Below are 25702 nucleotides of genomic sequence, written 5' to 3' on the forward strand. Positions count from 1 at the left end.
ATCAGCAACGAGGCCAGAAGAGAGCCGTGCAGCACATCCTCTCTCTCCTCCACTACCTGTTGTTTTTGAGCAGCTCTCCAGTTTCTCTAACACTCTCCCTTTCCGCTGTGTCAGCTAGAGCACAGCCCATTGGAAGGGACAAGTATGGCATGAGGAGGCTTTGCAGCTGGTAAACGGAGAAAACCTTCCTCTGCTTCAGATAGTCTTGCAGCCCCATGAATAAAGCATTATTTTTTCTCCAAAATTAATATAATACTTCTTATGTGACAGCGCTATTCTGCTCTGAGTGCTTCCTTTCTGCAAACAATGTGCATGGAACTCACTCCTTTGTGCCTGGAAGTAAACAAATGGGCTTCTAATTTAAATTAATAATTTTTTTAAGTCCGTACTCTTTATGGTAATATTCATTAAGTTCTTCTGCTATACACGCTGCAAAGAGAAAACTGGAAGTTGCATTCAAAGCAATGATAAGTTACCATTTTAATGATTCCTTATGTTGTGAGTAATTTATAAATCACCCGGTATCTCCTCAGTGAAGCTTGCTTTCAGTGTTTAAAACGTACCTTTTTGTATCCAACAAAGGGTTTCAGTGCAATAAGAATTAAGGTGTGTCTCTTAGCTTTTACCTGCAAGCAATAATGATGTTGTCAAGCATTTCAGGTGAGACCAGCCCAGGATTTTGGGGTGGGGAAAGACACTCTGTTATACAGCATCTTCAGTTCTTCCCTCAGAGGGAGGCAGAGACACCTTGAAGGGCTGAGTATAAGGACATATACGGAGTGTCTTTTTAAATAGTCACCAGAGCTGGGGGGGGAGGGGAACAGGAACAGGCTGGTAACCATAACTCAGTTGGACTTGTTTCTGAGAAGTCAGATGCCATGGATTGGCTCCCTCACCGAACGGCTGCTTTTCTGTTCCTTTTGTTGGTAAGTCGGATTTTAAAACGATATCTGTAAACTCTGTGACTACGCCAGCTTCATCTTCCTCAGCAGAACATTGCATTCTACAACGTAAACTATTCCCCAAAAATATATTGTGAAATTTACCATAAAAACCAAAGATTTGCTCATTTTAAACAGCACTTCTGAACATTCTATAGAATTCAATTACTTTTTCATTAAATACTGACAAATGTTTCTTTCTAGACTTTTGGCGATCTGTTGATGTTCAAGATGTGACTTTCTATGTTTACGGCATGATTTTTCAGGCAAATATTTTCTGTGGCTGCTATTATAGTTATTAATAAAATGTTCATAATTATAAAAAATTTAATGGTTGAATATAATTTGGTTCTATGTCTTTACTTTTTTATCAGTTGAGGAAATACCGACTCCTAAAAAATTCAAATCTCTTTTTTCTAAAATTATTAGCAAGATCACTTCAGAGCTGACAAAATCCTACAGCTGTATGCAAGAGAGAAAAAAAAATGACAAAATTTAGAGATCTCAATTAAGTAAAAGTCAAGACTTGGCCTATTATTTCTCATTGCAAAGGATTCCTGTGTTGTTGTGCACTAGTGTCTGAGCCGCCATGTGCTGAGCAAGTGAATACATGATGAAAGTGTTGCTCTGGTTTTGTTTTTCTCACTGTAAAAGGCAAGTTGTGGCTACAGTCAAGTGGAATAGTTGTTCAATGTGTTCATCAAGGCATGGAAATTATCCAGAAGGGACTTAAAAAGGCTACGGGTGCCCTACTGCTCCTGCAATCTGATTTTTGTGTGGATTAATTTTACTCATCTGTGCTGACCTCTTGAAATTCGGTAGGGGTTTAAGGCCCAGAAGATTGAGAAGAGCAGGATTTCTACTATAGTTTTGTCCTGTGGTTTTCATGCAATTTTAGATTATACACAGTGTATTACTATGCTTAAATGTTCGTTAACTTCTCATTACTGTCTTCTCTAAAAATGCTATAGTTTGAGAAAAAGTTTGTGTTATAGATTAAGAAATTCTAAAACCATTAAGAAAATACAATCCATTAATTTTATGTGACAGCTCTGCAATCAGTAAAGTAGAACTAATTAACACAGAGCAGCTGCCAAGCAAACAAGGGCAAAACTTGGCAAAAGCAAGTTATGGTTCGGATAAGTTTCTGCTTGTTCAAGGCAGCAGAGAGGTGTCTGAGACAGGCCTGTTGCACATCACACTAACACTTCTGGATTTTCATGAAGCACTAGTGACTATTCATTTTACTCAGTTACCTGGTGATGCACACTCCCAGTGTGTTGAAGTTCAAAAAGCTTGACTGTTTTATGTCTATGATCTGCTCATTCAAAAGACATTTTGCTGCTTTACTTCTCTCAGCATGTGGAGCCATTTTCATTCTTTCAGTATATTGTTGTTAAAATTGTGAGTGATGGAGGGTAGGTGTTGGGTCAGAAAAAAAAGAGAGATTCTGAAAAATGCTGTTGTGTTTTGAGCACTAACAAATACTTGAACTTTTACTACCCAGAAGAAACCCTTGTTCTTGTTATGTGTTCTGCCCAGCAATGCTCATGATGTCCTCTACAGCTTAATAGCATCTTTCAATGCCTAATAGAAAGGTGACAGACAAACTGTCAAGATCAAATAAATTCTAAATTTATGTGTCCAGTTTTAGTGTATTCTGAGAAACAATTTTGGCTTTCAGCTTAACTAATCATTCATGAAAATCACCTGTCTGAATGGTGTGTCAGGTTACTATGTTGTTAATAAGTTGCATCAAAAAAAATTACCACGGAGTTATACGTATTTTAGTACACTCCTGCACTTTCAAACAAAAAGAGAAAATTTTCCAGCCCTGAAACAAATCATTTTCTCTATGGATTTCACCATTGGTGGGACTGATTCTGCAACCCCTGCTCATGTGACTTCAAAGCCATTATTCTCATGAGTAAGGGAGTTCTGTTTGTGATACTAGCACAGACACGTTTTATGGAAATAACCTGTTTGATCAGGTATGACTCTTCTCCTGCCAGCTATCATGTGACAGCCAATAATTTTAAATTCACCACATCTCTTATGCACTTTTGTCTGGATACATTTTCCCATGTGTTATCTAGGCTTATTTTCCACCCCCCCCCCCCCCCCCACTCCTCTTGTTAGGCTATGGTTACACATCCTACTCATAACTTGATTGCACATAAAAATAGTCAAAAAGCTAAATCCTCTCCTTGTATATTCATATGAAACATCTGCCAGGATTGAATCAGGAACCTGCAGGTTCCTCTGCCAGATAAATTTGTTGTAGAAAGAGAAACTAAAGCAATTCCACATCCAGGAATTATCACCTAAGATTAGGTACTTAAACCTGAAATTTTACATTCCTAGGTAAAATGGCTGTTAAGCAAACATGCATTTGCAGACAGAACACCCTCAGTCATATCAGAATTCAGGTTTTATTGAGGAGATTTATTGAGGGCACTTAGCATGACTAATTTGAAAAACTCAAATTTTAATGATAATGGCATACATCCTATATTGAAATTACTTTTCTGTTCATTTTTCTAATGATTAAGCTCAGTTACTCTATGGAAATGTATTGTATCTCCATACAATACAAGATACAATAGCAGAACAGAAACAATCTCAATGGAAACTTCCTCAAAGTGCTCAGTTCTTTGAATAAACTTATTTTAAAATAAATAAAACTTCAAAGTATATTATTCTGCCTGACATGAGCATTGACATGAGCAATAATTCTTGGATTATTCCTGTCATGATTGTTGAAACAGTAATGGATTCTCGATCCTGGCTGCAATTCAAAGTATTGCTAACATAGGAAACACCTGACCTCCTCTGAATTAGAAAACAAAATTCCAGAAAAATCTTTCCCTTTAAATTGGATGAAGTACATTCAAAAGTGACATATGAAAAGGTGAAGTGTAGAAAAAGAAAATCAAGTTTCAATTAAAAAGTTATCAAATGGCATATTTTTAAAATATGAGGGTTTGCCTTATATTTGAATTCTGCTTCTCATTATTTCAAAGGCACCGATGTATCAATTTTTTTAAAGAGATGCAGAATGAATAAAAGGGAAGGGTTCATTATTGCAACCCTTTTCTAGTCAGGGCTTTGGATGAGTAAGAAAGACGTAAAAGTCCCAAAACGCTGACAGTACCAGAGCTACCACAGCAGTCTGATGACTAACACAATACGTGTGAGTTCTCAGCACTCCTCCCATCCAGGCCAGCAACAATGCCACTGTTGACTTCAAAGAGAGAGAAGCAGATCCCATATGAATAATGCTGGGAAGATGTTAAAGGCGTGTTCAGTCATTTAGATTTGAGTAGGTGGAGGAGGGAGGATTCCGTAATTACGTATGATATTGCTTGGTACTCAATTAATGATTAGTTAATTCTTGTTTGTAAATTGCTTTGAGGGTGCAAAGAATAATACACATCCTATGGGCCTAATTCTGTCCCCAGCTTCATCAGAATAAATCCAGAATAACTCCAATATGTCCCTAAGGTGTCGTTTTGGACAAAGGGTCCAGGTATCATTACAATAAAAGACAAGCTTTCAGACAGAACACAGTGCAAATGACAAAAACCATAAACTTGTTTCCTGCCTGCCCACCTCCCAACCTGAAACAGAAACAGCTTGTGCAACCAGCCTCGAGATTCTCTGCAGCTTCCTTTTTTTCACTCTCTCAGAGACTAACAGGACAGCAAATCTTGGCATCATTCTGACCAGCTTGGCTACCTCAAGGTCCTCAGGATGCATCCCACACATTCCAGTGGCTCCTATTGCCTTAATTATTGTTTGTCCCTGTGTCTATGGAAAGTACTATACTTGAATAGTGGTTTAGAAGGGAATTTTTTTAACTACCTAGAAATTTGCTGGGGTTAGCTGCTAGGAGACAGAATTTATCTGCTGGAAATAGCACAAGAAATAAAAGGTTTGCATCCCTGATAAATATTAGAAATAGATAACTGGGTTAGGGGAAGACTTCTAACTGCTGGTGACAGGGGAGAATCAGAAAGTATTAGTTGGGGAGGTAGAGGAGCCTCCCTCCCTCTGGAACATGTAGGATAAATGTAACTTCAAAATTGTTCAGTTTTATCTCGTGAACTAGACATTTTTGTCTGATGCCTGCTTGCGCTCCTTCCTATACCACAGCCATAACTGAGAGACATAACAAGCACAGCCACCGAGTTCATTGGATCAGCCTTTTCCAATAGTAACATGAACTCCATTAAGGAACCTTATTCAATTCAAGAATTCAAAATCTTCCATTACCAACAAGTAGCAAAATGGGGTTTTCCTTAACTATCAGAGGACAAGTGTGAAAATATAGGGCCTGAATTTACAATCCCCAACATCACCAATGGACAAATTTCTGATGTTCTCATTTCTGGTGCTCAAAAGCAAAAGATGAGACTCTTTTACACTCCAGTGTAAAAGATGTATTTTTACTACTTTACTACTTTACTTTTACTACTAAATCAGAACTGCCTGTAGGCTGGAATCAAGAGGATTATGAATACTCATGTCCTTAAGTAATAGAATTCTTTACAGATATGATTCTTATTTCAGAAAAACTCATAATAGTTTTTCAGAGTATGAGAGTGATGTGGCTGGGTGTGAGGTATTAGTCTCACTGTTAAGTAAAAGGATAGGCCACAGGATGCAGACAGCAGACAAGATTCACTAGAGTTGCACTGGGAGGTACATACCCATACTTTGCTGGGTCAAGACAATTGTTTGCATGCCAGAAGGGATTTCAGCCTAAGGGTGGAGAGGATTTCATTGTGCTCACCAAAGGAGGTGGGACAGACTGATAAGAGACGTTCAATTAGCGTTATTTCTGGTGGACCTCATCACTCAGGTTCTCTAGTGAGTGTATAGTCTGTCCTCCCTTTGACTTTTCCATGTCCCCCTGGAACAGGACATATAAAAGAGCAGGACTGAGCTCCCACTGGGGTGAGCAAACTTTGCTGTTCACATGGAGTCTGATATTGTCCCTTCTCTGAGATGAGGAAGGGAACGGCTGCACGTGAATTTGAACCCTACTACTGAAGCTGAAGATTTAAACAGTCATGAACTCAACATAAGTTAAAAGATGTGTTGATGTATTTAGCACAACATGAATATATTGTAGTGATTTTCCTGTGGAGTACTTTTCTTAATCATTTATGTCAACAGCTTGCTCAAACAAACAAGGAAAAAAAAATCCTTACTCTAGTAAACAGTCAAAAAAATTCAAGCTATATTCACATGAAATGGGCAGATCCACAGTTTAAACATTGAGAAGCAGATTAAGGCATCCATTATAGGCCAAGGTCTCAAAGAATGTTTTGGGCAAAAACAGATAATTTGAAACATTGTTTTGTAAATGACAGATGGTGAACTTTTGCAGCATAAAGGCAAATGGGGAAAAGAGAGAGAGAGGAAAGAGGGTGAAGCTGCTGTTCATTAATCTGTTGCATGTAAGAAGTTGTCTTAACATGAAGTAAGTGGAAAAAATTCTGTGTCCGTGTTCCAGTCTTGCCAGTACAATGCAATAAATTTGAAGTGAGGAAAGTCCCATGATGTAATGTAGGATAAAAGATTGTCACAGATTTTATCCAAGTATAACTGACATAAAACTCCACAGATAAAACACATCAGACAAAAACAAAACAAAAAGCTATGGGAAATTATAGGGAAGTTAAATACTCACAACTGCAGCTGTTAACATTTGTTGAGAAAAGAGAAACACTGCCATAATTTTTGAGTCACCTGGATATTTTGTTTCTTCCAATGATGAATGAAACAAACATCCAGTCCTGCAAACCCCACATTCTTCACCCTATTGTCTGAAGAGAGCAGAAGCAGATCCTAAATTTGAAAGAGATGCTCTGTAGCAGGTACATTCACCAAGTGAACTCAATTTTCACACCTTATTCAGGAATAAAGTTAAACTGTGCCTTCTTCTAAATTGTGCTAATCAAGAAATTGAGGCTCCTCTCATTTAAATGTTAGTTTTAAAGTAATTACATACTGCATCTGATCCTGCTACCTTTGTTTACTTAAGATTAGTTGCATAGCTGGGTCTCAAATCAAAACCTACTCCACTCCAGGGAAATCTGCCTGAAAACTACAGGTGGGTTTTCATCTCACATTGAATCTCTTCAATCTCACTGGGAAGTTCCAAAAAACCATTTTCATTCTTTTTAGTTAAATTACACCATTAAGTACTTCAGGCTTATTTTTGACTTTGTAAATAAGAAAAAATAAAAAAATAAAAAAATAAATTATTTAGGATAAATACTTTTCTAGTTTCCTAGAGAGTTTGGTAACAACTCTTGTAACCGCTTCTTTCTTCAGCTGCAGTGTTAAAAATCTGTGTGAAAGCTTTATTTTGAGGAAGATATAGCTTGGAAATTGCTCTGGCATAGCCATTCAAACTCAAGGTTCTGTCTTGGAAGACAGAATAGATTTTGAAGGTTTTAACTGTCAGGGAATTCAGGTGCTGGATATGGAAAAAAAATAATTTCACAAACTCATTTGTGGAAATCTTGCAGCTGGATATTTCAAGCCTATTGCAATAGGCTTGAAAAAAGTACTGCTCCAGGCCTGCAGTATAGCCATATCTTGCAGCTGGGTTTTGCTTGCTACATTTTGCCTTGCATTTTTACATGCCAATTTTTTTATTGTTCTTGCAGGTACTCTTGGATTTCAGCACAGGATTTCATGTAGAGGTAATATATATTTCTTTAGAAACTGGTTTTCTGATTAAATGAAATGCAACAAATGAAAAAATTACATGGAAAATACTCAGCTAAGACACTTCTTAGCTTGAAGATTGAAAACATATTTAAATATTAAACAGCTGCAGGTAATAACCTGCTCACCCTCTCAAGAGAAATTCACCTAAATCTAAATTAATATCTTATACAAATGAGTAATTTTATAATAAACATATACAGTCATAGAATTTGGGACTCACAGACATTCAAAAAAGCAGATGGTCTACAAAAATCTCTTCTCTCCTTATTGTTGGAAATTATAATTGTCTGTATTTTTTTAAAATGGATTGAGGTCATATGATACTGGAACTTTCTGTCAAAGGTAAAAGAATGGGATGAAAATGGAATGGCAAGATGGAAAACCTTTAGAAGACAAAAACGTGAATGGATCAAATTTGCTGCAGCTTGTAGAGAAGGAGAAGATAATTCCAAGAGGAATCCAATTGCCAGAGTAAGTAGAAAGAAAAACACAGATATTCCCTGGCAAGGAAGTTTTCCCAAAGACAGGCTGATAAAAGCAGAGAGAGTTAAAAATAGGTATGCTTGGAGTATCAAAGCAAGGAATGTAGAATAAAAAAAGATGATGCAACATTCCCAACTCTGCTGAGGCAGTCTCACAGGGTGAACCCATGTGGCTGCTGAGGAGTGACCAGAACACTGCCATGAGTCTACTTGCCAGGCAGCTCCAACCAGTGCTTATGTTCTAGATCATGACATTTTTCTTCTCTCTCCCTCATCCCGAGAAACCCCTGAGCAGAAGTTCAAAGATTTTACATGACCTGCAGGAAACAGAAAAAAATATATACCTTCCTGTTCTCTCACTATGACCATGCCTTTACCAGCCACAGTGGACCCTTGGAGGTTTCTCTGTCCAACTCCTTGACAGATTTAAGAGAAAGCCTATCCAGTCCTTAAGAGGAGATGGATGATAGGTTGATGCTTTGTAGAAGAGCTTTCCATTGATTCTATCAACTGAACCTTGTAAAAAGTGATTGAGAAACTGAAGTTGTATAGAATTTTTTACAGGAACTAAGAATAGGAGAAAAAACCCTTTAGGTGTTCCTTGGTAAACTGGCATAAATTATTATTATTTGTTACTGTAGATCCGATCTGACTGTGAAGAAGACAATCCAATCACATACAGCATCTCTGGAGTTGGAATTGATCGTGCGCCCTATGGAATATTTGTTGTTAACCCGAGAACAGGAGAGATTAATATAACATCAATAGTGGATAGGGAAGTAACACCAGTATTTGTTGTAAGTACTTCCCTTTTTCTTTACCTTTATCCTGGATGGATCCAGAGTGGGGCAGACAACAAGATTGCTTATTTCAGATTGCTACTTTGCTTACTTAATTTCTGGATTTAAAAGAAGTAAATCTCTTTATTTAGATACGTTGCTTTGCTAAACACTCAGTAACGGGTGTTGATTTGGAGCCACCTCTTGAACTTCGAGTCAGAGTCCTGGATATAAATGATAACCCTCCTGTATTTGCACAAACTGTATTTACAGGATCTGTTGAAGAGAGCAGCATGGACAGTAAGTAACTACACTGTGCCTTTTACAGTACTGCTAGTGAAGCTCACAGGATACAGTTAATATAAACCTGGGGTGCTCTTTCTGCTTTTCTTAGGCAATCGCATATATTGGTCAGGGTCACTGCAGAGGAGGGAACTGCAGATGCTTCTATTTTGTGCTATTTCTCCAAGTGCTATTTGAGCCAGGGCCTGGGCTAATTGCTATAAATTAAACAGCAATGCTTCCTTCTCCCTTTCCTCCCACACACGAGTGCTGCATGTTCCAGTTTCTAACCATACCATCATGCAAATGCTTTCAGATGTGAAAATGTAAAATAAATAATTTCATTCCTTCTCATTAGAATAAAAAATATCATTGCACTTGCTTCCTTTGAGGGTATGTAAAACACATTTTCCCCCTTTTTCTCTTCCAAATATTTGTACTTTTGGTCTGTGTATTTATAATTGCAGCAGAATATTATTAAAGAACTCCATATTTAAACCATTAAAATGGTTCTTTTTACCAAAAGTGCAGCAATCAACATTAGACATGCAAATAGCACTGAGGCAATGGTGCCTAACAATAATTTTCTTCTTTCTAGAAATTCTCATTTAAAGCTGGGATTCTTATAATCTCTACAAGCTCAGCACTTATTGTATTTGCATATTCCCCATGGTGATTTAAAGAAGTTCTGTGAAAGTCTGCATTATTCCTTCTGACTTTGATTTTTAATTCATTTAAAGTCATCAGCATTGTCAGAATCAGTACTACAAAACTAAAGTTTTGGTTGTCTTTGTAAATGTCAAGGAATAGATAGCCTTCTGTCATTTTCATACACCATTTTAGTATTGTGTGAGGGTTTTTTGGTTTGTTTGTTTGTTTGTTTGTTTGTTTTGTGGATTTTTTTTAATTATTATTTTTTTTATTTTTAGACACATTGGTGATGAAAATCATTGCAACAGATGCAGATGAACCCAACCACTTGAATTCTAAAATTGCCTTCAAAATAGAGAGTCAGGAACCTTCTGGTCCACCCATGTTCATTATGAATAAATATACAGGAGAACTCCATCTTGCAAATTATCTTGACAGAGAGGTAACATTTTCCCTTCCAAAGATAAATAACATGATGTTGTAGTGTATATGTGCTATGAGAGCAAGAAAAACATAGAAGAGAGAGCAAGGTTGTGGTTTTTACAAATAGTAATGGAGAATTGCATGTTTTTGATGTGTCACAATAAAATGCCTAAGTCAAATTCCTGCCTTAGGAAATAGTAGCAAGCATGAGTTATTTATAAGATGCACAGATGGTCTTCTAACATACTCATTTCTGTTTTTGTGACAGCAACATAGTAGCTACACTCTGGTTGTGAAGGCATCAGACCGGGATGGGGCTGCAGATGGAATATCATCCCTTTGTAGCTGTAACGTTAAAGTTATTGATGTTAATGACAACTTTCCAACTCTTGCTCAAAGCTCTGTAAGTTTCCAGCAATAAAAGCAGCAACACTGATTTAAAACCCTGTTTAAAAGCCCTGTTGATAACAGAGCTCCTACTAACCCATAGAGAACTTTCACATTTACATGCTCCATGGGATTTATAGGGTTGTTCCCTTGAAGCATGCTCAAAATACAGTCGCTTGTGCAACAATTCTGAGAACATACACATAGATTATTTTTGCATTCAGATATGTAAATTGTGACACTGTCAGGACTGACTTCTTTGTATTCAGAGAAATTTTGTCATTCAGGTGTCCAGATTCCTGCAATATGGCCAGATTATATAGAATAACCCAATCCTTGGAAGATCATTTCTTACAGAAAGCACAAATCCTTTTCCTCTAAGATGCCTCTGATAACCTTGGAGGTGACACAGCTTTTCAAATCTGTAATCACAATCACAGTTTTTCCAGAGCACACTTTTTTTATTAAATTGGCATAGACTGTGCTGAGAACATCCTTCAAAAGAATCTCTGCAGACAGCTGTGTTTCCCTCACACACACACACACACACACACACAACATATATATATGTATATGTATATATGTATATATATATGTTTGCTAATAGGTATTTATCTGTCATTTCAGTTTTCAGCAAGCATTTCAGAAAATTCACTCAGTTCAGAACTGCTACGAATACAAGCTCTGGATGCCGATGAAGAGTTTACAGACAATTGGTTAGCAGAGTTTTTCTTTATATCCGGTAATGAAGATAACTGTTTTGAAATTGTTACAGATCGAGCTACAAATCAAGGAATCCTTAGAGTAATTAAGGTATGGATAAATATTGTGATTCAGCTCTTGACTTAAAATTTTAAGTAATTGTTAACACAATTAAACAGGCAGTAAAAACACTGTCACTCAACCAATTAAAATAAAAAATACTTTTAAAATATTAAAGGATCTTTTATGTATGATCTAGTTCTCTGTGGTTTACCTTTTAGGAACTGGACTTTGAACATATCCGAAGTCACTCACTGATGATTGGCGTGAGGAATGTAGCTGCCTTCCACCACTCTGTTGCACATGAGTACCAAATATTTGGAACACCCCTCACAGTAGAAGTAAAAAATTTGATTGAACCACCAAGATTTCATCCATCTTCAGTTGTGTTTTCCCTGGCAGAAGGGGCAAGAGTGAATTATGTTGTGGGAACATACACAGCCATGGATGAGGACACTAGAACTATTGCAACTAATGTTGTGTAAGCTCTGCTCTGCTTTAAGTCCCTGGATGGAATAATTCTTGAGATTTCAATGGGATAAGGAATAGGTATTTTAAAGGATGCTTTAAAAAACAGTGTTCATTGATTAGCAATAGAAAAATGGCAATAGAATAGTACTATATAGTATCAAATAATATTATATATTATATAGTATTTTATATTCTATATTATTATAGGATAGTATATAGCCCATTTTTGTGATATAATGGCTTTTCATTCCTGACTACTTTCCTCAGACTTATGCACAAGATGAACAAAATATCATTTTTCTAACAGGCTGTAACTTAAGTAGACTAGAATAGGGTTGTGGGTCTTTTTTTTTACTCAGCCTAACAATGTTTTTTCTTGAAATATTTTCTGCAAAGAGGGAATTCAGTAGCAGCTCAAGAAAAGCAGGCAAAATATCCCAATAATCATCAATATTATCCAATCAGAATAGAAGAGGTCCCTGCTAGCTCATTCTCTAGTAAAATAAAAAATTTACACTTATTTCTCTTGAAATTAACAATGATAACAGAGACCATCATTTGATTTTCAGTGTATGTAGTAATAAATACAACCTATTTACAAATATTTGAAAAAAATTTCCTATAACACAGAAATGTGTCAGCATATACAACTGTAGAATGTTATAGGAAGAGCTGTGGATTTAACCATTGATATCAACAAGGGTTCTAGTAAAGGTTTACAGGATCCAGAAAAATTTTACTTTTAGACTATGATGCCACTTTCAAAATAAAATGGGATTCTACACATTTGCTTTATTCCTAATTACTTTTCTAGTCTACATCTTTTGGAGTGGACACGGATTTGGCTTGAACTGGGTAAAATACAATAGGATCTAACACAGCCTAAGAAAAATGCTCCAAAGTGCCAAATTTTACCTACAAGATAAATTTGTAATACATATATTCGTAACATAATGCTGAGTATTTTTACTTCACCAAACACAGATATAGTATAGGACGTGATCCAGCTGCCTGGTTCAGAATCAACCAAAACACTGGGGAAATCACACTGAACAAAGTTATTAACCGGGATTCGGTCTACGTAGTCAATGGGCAGTACCAAGCAGAGGTTCTGGCTATCACCAGAGGTAAGAAAAGAGATTAAGTTTTCTGAAATAAACTCTTTCTATTCCAGATTTTTCTCAGTGTTTTTTTCCCTGTTTCTAGTTCTCCAACCCTAACTGCATAATTTATATTATCAATATTCTCTCTTGATCACAAACATCTTCTTTTTACAGGGGTTCCTCGATATACTGCTACTGGTACTGTTGTGCTTTCAATAGATGGCATCAATGCCAACTGCCCAACTATTAATACTGAAATGAGGAAAGTATGTATGCATTCCCCATCAGTGATTATCTCAGCAAAGCATAGGGATGGTAATCTCTATGCTACCCCCTTTACATTCAGCATACATGGTGAACCTCAGACTACATGGATTATCAGACGAATAAATGGTAAATTAACCTACATTTTATAACAGAACAAATCATAGTAATAAGCTCTTATCTAAGATAACTGGTTAGGATGTTACTTTATTAACAAACAAAACACTTATTAGAATCTATTCAAATCTCAGTTAAATAGGAATCTAAGAAGTTTGAAATAACTTTTAATTTGAATACATGCATGCATACATATACATATATTAGAATATTTAAATCAGAATTATTACATGTGTTATATTTTAAGGGAAACTGAAAATTTACTGATAAAATTAGAGCAGCAAGACTGTACTTTGAGTATGACAAGAGCTGTTACTGGTCTAAATATAATGAAGTAAATCAAAATGAGTAATTTGATAGTTTTTTATTTTGGTGTTATCTAACATATCTAAAATATCCTAAGCATGTAAAAAATCTCAGATTTGTTTATTAGAGTATAAAGTTACCAGTTACTCTTTTTTTTTACTCTTTTTTTACTTTTATGAGAAGCATATGAAAATAACAAATTAAGATTACAACTTTTTTAATTTATTGTACCAGTTATACATACTTGTATTTTAAAGAAAATTTAGTCAGTGCCCAGTGAAGCTTTGGCAGTTCGACATGACAAAATGATTAATTAATCAAATCCCATGCATTACTAAATGACAGAATTTGCATAACTTACTGTATACATAGAAGACTACATTAAATGGCAAGTATCACAATTGCAAGTATTCTTGAGTCTCCTACCTGTCCTAAACAGCTGCAAATATGCATTTTTAAATATTTTAAACCTACTGGAAAACTTTCTGAAAAACATATATGAGTTCCTTGAGAGAGGAAAAAGAAATGCATAAAACTTTCAACTTCTATCTTTACCATTGTGCAAATAAAATTCAGGAAAAGCAGCAGTGGGAATAAAAAATTTAATTTTCCTCTTTTGTATTTCTCAAGTTTAGAAGTGATAACTAGACTGATTTGGCTCAGTTTTTGCAAGAAAAAAAACAAGCATAGATGAGTATTATATGTTTCAGCTTTGAGTAAGTACTGTAGATGCATAAGTAATTGAAGTACTTAAAAAGGGAACACTTTGTTTCATTCTGTTCTATGAATGTAATATACAAGTAGTATAGATTTGTAGAACACTTACAGTCAATACCTTCATCCAAATACTTTTCTCTCTTTTTTTTGTTTTTTCCCCTCCAAGATTCATCTGCAGAACTAGTGGGCCAGAACATAGACTTTTACCTTTACAGGATCTATGTGGTTGTAAGAGATAGCCAAGGCCGGCGCTGTGCTAGACCACACATAATTCCTGTGCAAGCTTGCCAGTGTGACAGTCGGAATTACTGCACCAGTGGGGCCACAAGAATTATCATCATCGGTGGTGGTGGCAGCTCTGGTGTTGGCACTATTGATGATGGTGGTGGGACTGGTGGAGGAGACCGGGAAGACGGAGGACAACAAGGTGGTAATGATTATGGTGAGGTTAGACCTGGAGGAGATTTTGAGGACCACACAGAGTGGCAGGGTTATACTGATGGCTACGATGGAGGTGAGGATGGATATACTGCCGCCATTGATGACGGTTACACTGGAAATGAAAATATCGGCAGACAACTGGAATCAAACACCACCCTTAGTGGTGCTGCCATTGGCCTGATGTTTCTTGGTGGATTAATATTTGTTTGTAAGTATAAAAATAAGAAAATAATTTTATTATTTTCTAAATAACGTAAATAGTGCATTTTTTAATTCTTCTAAAATACCTTTTCAGTTGGTTGTTAATCCATTGGTTTCTATTGGCCATTTGACAGAGAAAAAATTGTCTTTTAAACAAAAAGAATTTCCATAAATTTTATGTTATACATACACACATTTTTAATTTAAAATTAAGCATTTCCTTTCTAAGACTTGTTATCCAATTCTTAGACAGAGCTGTCCTGTCACTTACATTTTGCAATTTGTACTTCCATTACATTACTAAAAGAAATGAGTAAGTATCAGCCCCAAGCTGGGTATCAAAGGATCTGAAGATCTAAGAAGATTCTTTTGAATTCAAAGCCAGATTTCAGTAGTAGAACAATAAATCACAGATTTTGAAACTTTTGGCTACTCCTTCCAAACATTACATCTAATACAAAAAAAAAAAAAGAAAAAAAAGTACCATTTATGATAACAGGATCAAAACAGAACATTAATTCATTTGTCCTAGCATTCATGAAGAATTATGAGCTTCATGGACTCAAGTTAGAATTTATGCAAGCAATTATTTCTCAGACTACCACAATCATAGGTCATCAACCTTCTTTCATGGCCTGGGCATCAAGTAATCAACATCTAAAATTCCCCATTGCAGAAATACTGGCTACTAAACCTGAGGCAATTGATTTTCTTTCTCCCTGATTTTTTGAGAAGAGGAGTTTGGTTCGAGTTTTGATCTTTCTTTAGTAGACTTCAACACAAAATTTTGAAGCCTCAAAAGGCTGTTCAATTTGTAGTCCCCAGATGGTTCATCTTAGAGCAGAGACTGTCTTTCTGCCTTTGGAAATCCTCCCTCATAGTCCGGAGTAAATACGCCCTTAGTCATGCCGTATGAGGCAGCACTTTGTACATAGTATAGTCCTTTCCCCTGTTCATTTCTCTTTGATGTTCAAGTAATAAGAGGGCTGCAGTGACTTTCCTATGAAGACAGGCTGAAAGAGCTGGGACTGTTCAGCCTGGAGAAGACTCCAAAGGAAACTTTAGGGCAGGTTTCCAATGCCTGAAGAGGGCTTAGAAGAAAGCTCGAGTGGGACTTTTTACAAGGGCATGTAGTGACACAACAAGAAGCAATGGATTTAAATTGAAAGACAGTAGGTTTAGGAAGAAATTCTTTGCTGTGAGGGTGATGAGACAGAGACATATGTCACCCAATGAAGTTGTGGATGTCCAGTCCCTGGAAGGGTTCAAGTCTGGTTTGGATGGGTCTTTGAGCAGCCTGATAAGTGGAAAGTGTCCCATGGCAGAGGAGTCAAAACGAAATGGTATTTAAGATCTCTTCCAACCCAAGTCATTCTATGATTCTATGAATTAATATTGCATTGCCTTTCAAAAATAAGCTGTGTTTTGATGTTGGCCATTACAAGCATTCTGCAATTTCCAGCACTGAGTTCTTTAAACAACTAAGCATAATACAGCTGTTTGGGAAACCTGACTCACTCTACGGAAACATTTGGTGAAACTAGGGCTTGGAGTTTGCCCCTACTGCATTTCCAAATCAAGCATTATGTATATGTGAAAATTGCAACAGGAGCCTTAGCCAAAGATCACTGTAGTCAGGTGGATTCTCCACCAATTCTCATATGTCTATTATTACTGATGTGTATTTATTTTCAATTACAAAACTTGAAGAGAAAAATGTATGCTTATATATCAGGAAAGAATAACACTGAATGCTATACATAGTAACACTGGTTCGGTTTGTTTTATTTTCATATGTATGCAACTCATATTGGTTCAGCTGAGATAGATCAAAGTCTCTTCCCAGGTGTATAAGCATAAATTTGGAGTAACAGCCCCACCCCTCTGTTGCTCTGCTATAACTAGAGGTACAAATTATTCTGAATTTCCAAATACAGGCATCTCCATAAGCAGCTAATGATTCTGAAAGTCAGACTTAGAGGCTGCTTGGTTAGAAATATTTTAAAGGCATATTTTCAAAAGTTCATTAGCACCTGCCCTCTGGGGAGAGCAGCTATTCCTGTGAGGAAGAGATATTCTAAATCCTTGTTTCTTATTCCTTTCCTGTTAAGTGATTCCAATTTTGATGTCAATGAGCGACTGTTGTGGCTGTGGACCTGGCGCTGCAGGTGGAGTTGGAACTGGATTTGAACCTGTACCTGAATGTACAGAAGGGGCAATTCATCCATGGGGAATAGAAGGTGCACAGCCTGAAGACAGGGTCAGTACAACCCATGTTTCTAAAACCAGAAGTAATTCATACTTAGAGTGAACCCTGTATTTGACTATAAATAGTAACACTGTGTCATCTAAAACCAGTCAAGCATTGTCAATAATTGCCAGGCAGATATGAAAGATGATTCTTAATTAGCATTCACTGATGGGGTTTATGTGTTTTAAGCAGTGGTCAGTTTGGCATAACAGTTTGGTGCCACTGTTCCTTCAAATAAGCGTAATAACTAGCAAACTTCTTCAGTGCAACTTTAGGAGAAGGGAACACAAATCATCTTCACTGATCATTGTTCGTGCTGACAAGGAAAAAAACTTGTCTCTTTTTTTTTTTTTTTTTTGTTTGTTAATGGAGATGGTGATAATAACTATCATTAACAGTTTAGACTGCTAATTCCTTAACATAATTCACAAAGTCTTGGTCTTCATATGGGAATTTCAAGGTAATCATTCAAGGAGTCACAATGTTGTTTTCCAGGATGTCTCGCACATTCTTGCCCCAACAACTGCTGCAGGAGGTGATTTTGGTGAACCTTCTGGTAAGCAAATCCTTAAATCTTCTATGTTATGCTGTCATAAAGCTGTCTTCCAGAACTTCATGCCTTCAGATTCATGGAGTCCTTTGGTTTCCCAGCTATATAACTCAGCCCTTTCAATCTCACATCTGCAGATATTAAAACTCATTCATAAGACCTTCAGTATGAATATACAAAGTCTGGGGTTTGAGCTTTTGAGCAGATTAATTTCTGCAAACTACACTTATTTTGAAATATCTGCCAAGGCTTTCAAATCCCAGGCAATTTTTCTCAATCAGCACAGCTACTGAATGGAGAGCCTTTTCAAAATACCAGTTTTAGCAGAAATCAATCTTTAGCCAGAATAATATTTGCTTTCAAAACTTGGGTAAAATCTTTAGTTCTTCCCAGTTTCCTGCTTCCCACAAGGGAGCATGTCAAGTAGCTAATTAATTACTGACAATTTGTGTGTTAACCTAGACAAGCTGATACATAACACAATAAATGTATTCTTCTGAGATAAGGTTCCTCCAGGAATCCAATGATCATAGAGAATAAACTCAGATGCGCAGTGCCTCTTTCTCCTTCTCCCTCATTCCTTAGTTCAGAAGAGGAAGGAAAGATGCTGGCACAGATCTATTTGTACTAGCTTCTGACAGGAAGAAATGTTACTCTGCAAGACAACTTCTCTGCTATTTATTATACAAGAATGTTCTCAGATTTCTCATTTCATCAAAAATGAAAAAAATAGATAATTTAGCCTATGTTTCCCAATCAAACCATAGTCAAGACTACTGTATGCAATTCTTTTATTATAATATGTGCTGATCATTAGTAAAATTATTTCTTTGTTATCATGTATTAAAAAATACAGCTAAGATAAAATCCTTTAAGTATTACTTTATAATTTATTTTAAGGACCATTTCCATTCTGGATTATAAACTGGTGGTTATTATGATCCATTGTTGTTCTCCCCTAAAAAAATCTCACTATTAGAAAACATAGAAGTAGTTACAAAACTCTTTATTTTCTAAATGTGTAAGGGAAAAAATTTCAATGCCAATATGATCACAGATACGCATTTATGTATTTGCATAGATAAACATCTGATTTTCTAACACAGAACCCATGACAGCATATATATACACTAGACAGAATAATCTTTCCAGCCAATAACAGAATAAATCACTGATTTTCAAAAACACATGTGTACATGCTGCCTAGCCTCAGGAATAAAATCAAGCGCTCAAGTGTCATTAATATGTATTTAATTATTACTGCAGTTTCAATGTTTGGTACCTGTGCATGTACCTGTGACTGAAATTGCTCTAAAATACCTCTAGAAAATCCATAGTGTCATTATAGCATTTGTAAAAACAACAGTTTGTGTGTAAGGTTTTGCAGAGCATAGGAAGGATATCTTTTTCTGTTTTCAGATATATATAATAACACATATGGAGGAGGAGGAGTAGTAGCTTCTGGTGTTGAAGAAACTACAGGTGTTGGCTATGGCACTGGTACTGGCTACGGAACAGCTGGAGGAATTTCTGGAACAGGGGAAGCAAAAGGGTCAATTGGAGGAACAATAAAAGAGTATCGAGAAGGAGGAGTGAACATGGCCTTCCTAGACAACTATTTCTCTGAGGTAATTAGTTGCTATTCTTTGAGTTAGATTTGTCAGCATGCTTCCTGTTAGAGTCTCCTTCCCAGGTTACATGGTGGAAATCCAAATTAATTCTACTCAAATTGAAACTTCTATGATGTAAGACTGCTGTGAGAGCAAAGCTGATCACACTGGTAGCAGTACTGACTTTGAGCTGCTGCCATAGTAGATGGATTGTTCAACATCCTTTTTGTAAAATTGGTGGACACACTGCATGGTAGGAAGTAATTAAATGATTTAAACTTCCTAAGTACCCACCAAATTTATGTATTTTCCACCTTTCTCAGTGTATAAATTTATAATACCTTTTTGGAGTTGTTCACTCCTACTTCCTGTACAGCTTGTTTCATGAAGTAATTTTAATTCTTAAGAAATTTAAACATCAGTTTTTGCTTATTTTTATTGCCATTTCTGCTCCCTAAAAGACTTGTCAACTACCAGCGGCACTGATAATGTAGTTTTTCAATTGACAACACCTTAATGAGTCTTTACATATGGGATTAAAAATGGTATGGAATTTACATGATTAATGGTTTCATGGGCTATATTTTTATTCATATGCATGAACTGTGAGGCATAAATTTTATAACTGCATGTCACCAAAATATCAATTAAGATATAAGGATTGCTATACTACAAATACAAGGTTCAGCAGATGAGAGAACAGAGCAGTCCTGACATCCTGAGCATGTATTTCTCCCAGACTGCAATCTTCTTGCCTATTTTTGTTAGGAAGTGGCCTGGACCACTACGTATAAATAGTCTGCCAGCCATAGGCTACACATACTATTCCTGCTATCTTCCTGGACCACCTGAATCCTCAAACTCACTGACTCTCCCTCCCAGGCCTCCCATTCCATTCTTTTTCTGCTTCCTCCAACCTCACTCTGCACTCACTTTAAATTCTCCTCTTTCCTGCCTGATCTCCCTGCAATGACCACACCAGGATCCCCAACACCATCCCCATTTGGCAATTTCCTTCTTGCTCAAAATGGACTTCCCTCTGGACTCACCAAACCTCCCCCACTGTGGACAATCTTCCATCCCATCTCCTCTTTCCTGGTCTCTTCATTTCTCCCCTTGCCACCCTGCTTCACTCCTCTTCCCACCAGTTTGTTCAGACACTGCTGCTCAAAGAAGGCATCAGTTTGCTTGTCCCTTTTGCCCCATAGACAGAGCCATTGTTGACAGACCGAATTCAAAATGCTACGTGTTGTCAGAAACAATAAAACACAGTAATATTTAAATAAACTTATTTCAAGGTTAAAAAACGTTGAAGGTATAGTCTGTTCTGTTGATGTCCTGTTTTTCAGGTTAGCTGGGCCCTACTGTGGTTAGGGAAGCTTTACTGTGGTTTGAGAGCTCATGGTTAAAAACCTGACAAAATTCACTCTGTTCTTCTGTTCTATTTTTTTCTTTTTTCATTTTTTTGTTTTTACAAACTCCAGAAAGCATTTGTGTATGCAGATGAAGATGAAGGTCGGCCGGCAAATGACTGCCTATTAATTTATGATCATGAAGGAGTAGGTACTCCTGTCGGCTCCGTGGGTTGCTGCAGCTTTATTGGAGAAGATACAGATGAAACATATTTGGATACATTAGGACCAAAATTTAAGACTCTAGCAGAGATCTGTCTAGGCAAAGAGATTGAACCTTTCCCTGATGTCAACCCACCCTGGCCAGGCATCAACATTCCCTTCCCCAGCCCTGAAAGTGATTTAAACCTGCCGCCGCCTGGCACCACCATCGTTGTCAATGGAAGTGCACCTATGCCTCCTCCAGTTGGCACTACGACGGTTGTTACTGAAAACACCTACACGTCTGGGACAACCATACAGCCCCCGAGGCCAATGCCAGATCCCTTGCTCCACGGCAACATGACGGTGACCGAGACCTACACCTCCGGCTCCCCCTCTCTTTGCGTTGACCCTCTGCGTGCATCCAATGTCGTCGTGACAGAGAGGGTTGTCGGGCCTGCGTCTGCCTCTGATTTGCGTGGCATGCTCGATATCCCCGATCTCACAGAGGGCTCCAACGTTATCGTCACGGAAAGAGTAATCGCGCCTAACTCCCGACTCCCGGCATCTCTGAGCATTCCTGATTTGGTAGATGGGTCAAATGTGGTAGTGACAGAAAGGGTGTTCAGGCCTGCCTCCGGCATGCCGGGCAGCCTAATAAATATTCCCTCAGAGTTATCCAATACCCACAATGTGGTGGTCACAGAGAGAGTAGTGTCAGGGTCTGGGATGAGCAGCCTGGGAGGAACAAGCCTGGGAGGAGCAAATCTGGGGGGCCTGAGCAGCACGAGTCAGATGCTCAGTGCCGACTGTCATCTTGGCCAGGGAATGGGCACAGCATCTCCAGGCACCTCCCGGAGACGAGTGACAAAGTACAGCACCATGCAGTACTCCAGTCAGTAAGGCCTCTGCTGGCACCCCTTCCTGCTGAAATCGCCATTTACACCGACACTCATTAGCTGCCACCCATCGAGAATATTGTTATTATTTATAACTAAGAAATAGCGCTAGAATTTCAGGGATTCCTGCTTGTGTGAGGATCTCTGATGGGTGCCCCATTTTGAGGTCAAATGCAGGACTTTGTCAGTGAAGGGAAACTAGAAGTTAGCTTTAAATTTATTTCTTTCTCTCCACCTAGCACTGCAAGTGTATAAAGAGACTAGTATCTTTGGAGAGATATCTAATGACTGAGTGCAGTGAGAGGGCATCCTTGCATGCACACAGTACCAACATGAATTGATGTCTTTCAAAAGCATGTTAAAATACTGTGCAGCTGAGTGATCTCTCACAATAAGCAGATTTGTGTTAATAGGCCCTCACTGACAAGAGAGGAAAAGAATGTATTTAATAATTAGTCAACTCTAGACTAAATAAGCACTTTCAAACGCATCATTTTACTTTGCATGTAATTCAAGAAGCGCTACAAAACGGCACTTTCAACCATTTCTCCCACCACCAACCATAGTTATAAATAATAATTATATGAATATAGTGCACTTCCATTGCTATCTTAAGTTCTCAGTAAACAAACACCCTGACACAGCCTGCCATGCTGTTCCTGTCATGGTGAGGAGCGATCCACCGCAGCTGGTGCTGCCGCGTTGACAGTCACCCAGGAAGATGTTGGCTTCATCCTTTCTCCATTGCCATTACAGCTTTGCTTAAACCTAAAAGGACTTCAGTGACAACAGGAACTCTTAGTCAGATTTTTTTGCCAAACTATGACTACCGTTTAAATCACCAGTGTCAGGTTATATTAAAAGGGCTATAATATATTATGCCAATTCTTGTCTCAAATACTGATAAGACAAGAAAATCTTGGAAGCTTTGGGATGTGAGAAGGCAATAACAAGTATTGTATTACTGACACTGGTAGCTGAAGTCTTCCTGAAAAGAAAAAAAAAAACACTTGGAAGCAATATAAATTTGCTAATAAGCAATGTGGAGAATTTTTATTTCATATGTCAATGTATTTTGCATTGATATTTTGAAAGTTTATTTGAATGTATTAATTGAAAAAGTCTTTATGAGTCTTTAAACTTAATTAAATCTGGCTTTTATTTTCCCACAAAAACAGCTCTACTGGACTCTGTTATTCTAATAATACCTTAACATGTCTTAGAATGTGATCTGAAGGAAAAAAATACTGAAATATATCTTCTATCTCATTTTACTTCTGTATCATATGTATAGTAACCATAGTGTACCCAATATTGCTTCAGTGTAAATAAAATAGAGTTATAGGGAGGACTAGCTTTTTTTGCTAGACCACCAAATCAGTAGTTTCCCCATAAATTTTGCTTCTTTGGCTTTGACAGATAGGTTGTTGAAAAGTTTAAGAGTTGTCTGTGAACCTCCCACTCTATAAAATGGAAAAGAAACTCAGTTGTGTATCCAAACTTACATAAGTAGGGATGAATGACCGGTTTCTGAGCCTGATGCCAAGAAAGACTTTTTAAAAGATGTTTTTGGAAATGCAGCTAGATCTGCTGTGAACAACAGCCTGCAGTGCCCCGAGTCAGTGCCACTGTCAGCATCAGTAATCCCCAGGAATCATGACCAAATCCAAGCCTACCTCCAGGAAAGGTCCCTTCCATACCTTCAGGTTTTTTTCTATGGCAACTGAGCATGCCAGATGCTCTCCCAATAAAATCTGATGTACTGCTGGTTTTGCTTCTATCTGTAGGCTTGATCATCATCTTAAGTATCAGTAAAACTGCATTGACTTCAAAGGGATTAGTCTTTCCTATAAGTTATGTACCACCTGTAATTATGGTTCCTGGAACCATTCTTTAAAGAAGGAAAGTAAGTACTAATATATGAAGCTATATCCTTTTTCATCTGGAGAATTTGTGCAGAAGTTCACTAAAATGCTGACAAACTCCTTTTCATTTTTAATGTAAACCACCTGTTTACATTAAAAAAAATATTTTAAACATGTATTACTATCTGACATATAAAAAGCCTATGCAATACACCCAAACCTCACTAGACAATATTTTAATGTAAAAAAAAAAAAATAAGCCTAGTGTAAATATTTCCATAATCATCTTAGGCAAATCAGAAATGTTTTTCTGAATTGTGTTCAAAGTAATGAAAATAGTCTTCCACAGCACATGCCAAATTCCTTGAAAAGGAATGCTGTGTGAAGTATGAGTGTCTGAACTATGGTCTCTTGCATGTCTAGAAATAGGGGAAGAATGAATAGAAAAGAATGGATAAATAGAAAACTAATAGAGAAATAGAGAAAAAAATGTTGTTTCAAAGGACAGATTTTGGTTATGTGGTGGTTGTCTCCTTCTAGTACTATCTTTTACCAACTTTTATTATTAATTATTATAATACAAGTATTATGATACAGTATTATAATACAAATTGTAATACAATTTCTTGAAATATTTTTAGCATCTTTTAATATTGGTTTCTCACAACAAACAGCAATTTCATTATCTAGTTCACTTCTGAATGTTAACTCCTGTTGCTGTGTAATTTTTACAAACTTCCTAAAAATTGTTTTCTCAGTGAATTGAGGATTCTTTTAGCAGTTACTACAAATTGTGGAAGAAAAAAATACATGTGAAGATGTAAACAAATACTTGGTTCATTAAAAATTCTGTTCAAATTATTTTTCTAGCTTCATTGTTTAAAATATAGCATATAGTTTACTTCAGGATAGCAGACATTCGCTTGTTTCTTTTCTTCCAGCTGTAATTTAAAAGCCTGTTTGCTGTCTTACCTTTAATTGTAATGTTTAACAATGAAGAAGGAATGGTTTTCAGGGAAGAAAAACAGTAGTGATATCAGTTCTACTCTAAGCCATTCAAGAAAATTGCTCTTACTTAAAGTCAGCAGCATGCAATACCAAGTGCATGTCTTGCTTCAATTTTATATTTTTTTTTAACTCGGGTTTATTTGGGAATAGGATCCTACAGCTTCAGACAGGCTCTTTGAGACCTTGGCATGATGAGAAGTATACTGACATGGAAGAAAACAGAGCCACAAGCTGAGGGCCTTGTTAGATTTCTGTCTTAGGAACACTGTCTCAATTTGAACTGCAAGTCTCCGTACCTTTTACTCTGTCCTAATTCTTTGGTAATAAATAACACTTTTAAACTGTTGTGAGCAGCATTTACTATGCACAATATGAAAAAGCCACACAATTTAAGCAACAATTAAAAAGAATTCCACCATTTTGCTTGAATTAACATAACTGCATAATTCAAATGCTCCTCACTACTGAGTCACCAAATGCATCATTTTAATTTTATTTAAAATATAAGTATTATTACTATGGGCTTGTGTTTTCATAAATAAAAATTTAGAGATTCATTTGTAATAATTTCTGAATGGCACTGAAAAAATACAATAAATGATCATTTGGAACATCATATTTTACATAGAGTGGCTCAAGATTTATTTTTTTTTCCCATTTATCAGTGGGAAATACAGTTTCCTTAAACTGATGGGGTTTTTTTCAGAAAAAAATCTCATTCTTTCATTACAAAAAAAAAAAAAAAAAAACAGTTTCCTTAAACTGATGGGGTTTTTTTCAGAAAAAAAATCTCATTGTTTCATTACAAAAAAAAACCAAAAAACAAACAACAAGAAACAGGTCTTGATTTAGAAAGTCAGGACATTCCAAAACAAAATTATTTCATGTGTTA

At 36.8% G+C, this 25702-nt stretch overlaps 1 protein-coding gene across 1 annotated transcript; it reads left to right on the forward strand.

Annotated features, from left to right (window-relative positions):
• The first annotated feature begins 613 nt into the window (after nt 1–613).
• On the forward strand, nt 614–25429 carry LOC107200651 (desmoglein-1-gamma-like). The gene is made up of 16 exons (XM_015619428.3): nt 614–926; nt 7625–7660; nt 8031–8159; nt 8812–8967; nt 9102–9249; nt 10161–10324; nt 10574–10708; nt 11320–11505; nt 11676–11935; nt 12910–13052; nt 13203–13421; nt 14599–15081; nt 17186–17334; nt 17821–17881; nt 19295–19503; nt 20970–25429. The coding sequence occupies exons 1-16, from the start codon at nt 879–881 to the stop codon at nt 21939–21941; spliced, it is 3498 nt and encodes a 1165-aa protein (XP_015474914.1). The 5' UTR covers nt 614–878; the 3' UTR covers nt 21942–25429.
• Nucleotides 25430–25702: the final 273 nt, after the last annotated feature.

Source organism: Parus major, chromosome 2 (assembly GCF_001522545.3).
Source record: "Parus major isolate Abel chromosome 2, Parus_major1.1, whole genome shotgun sequence".
In the NCBI taxonomy this organism is placed as follows: Eukaryota; Metazoa; Chordata; class Aves; order Passeriformes; family Paridae; genus Parus; species Parus major.